This window comes from Atta colombica, unplaced genomic scaffold (assembly GCF_001594045.1).
Source record: "Atta colombica isolate Treedump-2 unplaced genomic scaffold, Acol1.0 scaffold254, whole genome shotgun sequence".
NCBI classification, from domain to species: domain Eukaryota; kingdom Metazoa; phylum Arthropoda; class Insecta; order Hymenoptera; family Formicidae; genus Atta; species Atta colombica.
In genome coordinates, this window is record NW_017259353.1 from 594,246 (window position 1) to 597,105 (window position 2,860).

At 28.1% G+C, this 2,860-nt stretch overlaps 1 protein-coding gene across 1 annotated transcript in view; it reads right to left on the minus strand.

Moving 5' to 3' along the window:
• LOC108689032 (putative pre-mRNA-splicing factor ATP-dependent RNA helicase PRP1) overlaps positions 1 to 2,269 on the minus strand; it is a 7,173-nt gene extending 4,904 nt beyond the window's left edge. The window contains exons 1-7 of the mRNA XM_018195624.1: positions 2,038 to 2,269; positions 1,684 to 1,788; positions 1,483 to 1,607; positions 1,256 to 1,377; positions 1,008 to 1,159; positions 622 to 868; positions 1 to 145 (exon numbers count right to left, since the gene is read on the minus strand). Coding sequence (XP_018051113.1) covers positions 1 to 145; positions 622 to 868; positions 1,008 to 1,159; positions 1,256 to 1,377; positions 1,483 to 1,607; positions 1,684 to 1,788; positions 2,038 to 2,151 — 1,010 coding nt within the window. The 5' untranslated portion in view covers positions 2,152 to 2,269. The remainder of the gene's footprint in view (positions 146 to 621; positions 869 to 1,007; positions 1,160 to 1,255; positions 1,378 to 1,482; positions 1,608 to 1,683; positions 1,789 to 2,037) is intronic.
• Between the last annotated feature and the right edge of the window lie 591 nt (positions 2,270 to 2,860).

The window sequence follows — 2,860 nt, forward strand, 5'->3', positions numbered from 1 at the left end:
ATAGCTTCATTGTCACATCCACAAAGCAGCATCGATCTATTGATATCAATACTGTTTATTGGTTTGTGCATAGCAGCACACAGTGAAGTCACGTTAACTTTTCCATTTGTACTAATTGTATTCAACCAATGCATGTCCGCAGAATCTAAAACAGAATATTAAAATTAACTTATTATGTTGGAGATTTATACAGGCGTGGATATTTTAAACTCTAAAATATTTTAAGGTAATTCTCTCCTCAAATTCGAGATAAAAACTTCATGTAATTATACGTCTGAATCATACGGCTTATTTTTAACTTTCAAAGATACAGAGTATCAAAATTGAAAGAAAAATTTCATTTTTTTCAAAGATTTCAAATAGATTTCACTTAGATTTTTTTGGCAAAATTTTCTTATAAGACACAATATTCCTAGAATATTATAAATATTTAAAAAGGGCAAATAATATTCATATAATCTTCTAAGGATATTGTGTGTGCTTATAAGATATATTCAAATTTTCATCAAAATAACTCTTATAATCATATGAAGTTTTTCGTGAATTTGTGTAAGGAATTTTCCTTTAAAATTTTTTAGAGTATTAACTTTTTTAATCAACAATTATTTTCAAGTTATTTACCGAGTTTCAATTTTGAACTTTGTGCATTATTCCAATGCCACAATTCTCCACTGACAGAACAAGTGAAAAGATTATCAGGTCTGTCTTGGTGGAATAGTATCTCACTAACGGCTTTGGTGTGCGCATTAAGTTGCGACATTGGATAAGTGTTCTGCCTTAAATCCCACACAGTTAAACTGCCGTCGTCTCCACCAGCGACCACAATATGTCTTTGTGTAGGATGATGTGTAATACTTGTAGCTGCTGTCTGTAAAATCATTTGTTACTTTATAAAACTTATACGATACTTTACTTTATAAAATTTATAAGATTTTGTAGAACTTGAGTAAAAAAATTAAAGATTTATACATATATTAAAATTATAGTAAAAAATATATTAAACTTGCCTTAACTTGATCAGAAAGCATAAAAGTAGTTGCAGGCATATCCCGATCATTTCTCAAATCCCAAACTTTCATATGTCCTCTTGAATTTCCCATAAGCACTTCATTGTGTTTTAAGAAATCAACACAATATATAGAACAGCTATCAGCATTTTCTGAAATAATTTAATTAAAAGATAATAAATATTTAAATACAACAATCAGATTATGCAATTATTATAGATATAAATTAAGACACATGCAGCAATTACCAATAATTCTAACTGGTTTCTTCTCTGTAGCTGTGAGAAGATTAAGCTTTCCATCCTCTCCTACTGAAGCTATATCTTGTTCAAAATTGGACAATGCAGTGCAAGAGGCATAATCCGTTGTCCTATAAAAATGCATTATTAAGAATATAATAAAATTTCACATTTTTACTTCGAAATACTTAATACAATCGAAATATTTAATACAATCAATTTAATAAATTACTTACTTAAAACTATGTATAAATTCCCATGCCATGTGTTCCTTAAATTCAGTACATGCATCCTCATCAATTTGTAATAATCTTATTGAACCTAAAGACGAAGCAGCGACAAAGAAATCTTTGCTGATAAACTAAACATATATGTTCTATTAATTTTTCATATAAAATAAAAATTATTAGTTTTATCAAGAAGGAATAGTTTATTACTTTCAATTCAGTTACATCCCCAAGGAATGAATACGATGACAAAACTACTGGATATGATTCTTCATCGTAATTTGTTCTAAATGTCCAATATGTTATTTTATTTACCTGCATTGAACAAGATTAAATTTTGAACTATTTGAACTAATATCATTATTATAAATTGTTAATTTCTATTATTGAGAAATATATAAATATATATAAATATAACAAATATATTTGTACATTGTATAAATAAATATAAATAAATATAAATATAGAAATTTATTAAATAAATGTTAATTATTTAAATATATATTTATCTAGAACGTCTAGAATATAAATTTATAGGTTAGATATGTCTATCAGAAATCTTACAGGGTTATCCCAACTGCCAGTTAAAAAATTCTTCGCTTCCACAAAATTTCCAAACTGCCACCTTATTTTAGAAATTTTCTCAGATACAAATGTTCCCTGTACATTTTCACCCATTTTTCAGATACAAATTGGTGCGAATTCAGCCGGAAGAAAAAGTTGAGTAATACAGTAGTAATACAGTGTCGGAGTCGTCGGAGTGGTCCAGCTGATCATCTGTTCTCCGGTTCGCGATTCCCACTCTGAAAAGTGCGCCATTGCGCACTTTTTCCTTATTTATAAGTCCTTATATATAATATTATAGCTCGTATTCAGAACGGGCTTACAACGATATTAGCGCTAAAATACTCTATATTTTACCTTTCGCATATTATAGAATTACACATATTTCAAAGATAAAAGCGTGCTTTTATCGAGCGCATTCTGAATACAGACCTATATAAATAAACAACAAAAGTTTATGTATTATGCACGCTCTTTTTATCTTTTTTTTTCTTCGATAAATAATTATGTATTTCATTTTTTTTAAGTGCAGAATCATTGCAATTTACAACTACTGTAATGAATCTAGAAAACAAATTTCATATATAATTATATACATATATTGGTAATTACATAAAAAATTATATATAAAAAAATTATATAATTATTAGGTGTACAACTTTGCTTCCGCCGTTTTCCTATAGATGGCTTTAGCGGTAAGTGGTGGTCGAAATAAATAGATCATAGACGTCATACAATAAACTTGGGCATCTGTCAACATAACCCCATAGAAACATTAGTCGATTTGTGTCTGCATCATAAAGTTATTCTCGATTGAAAATGT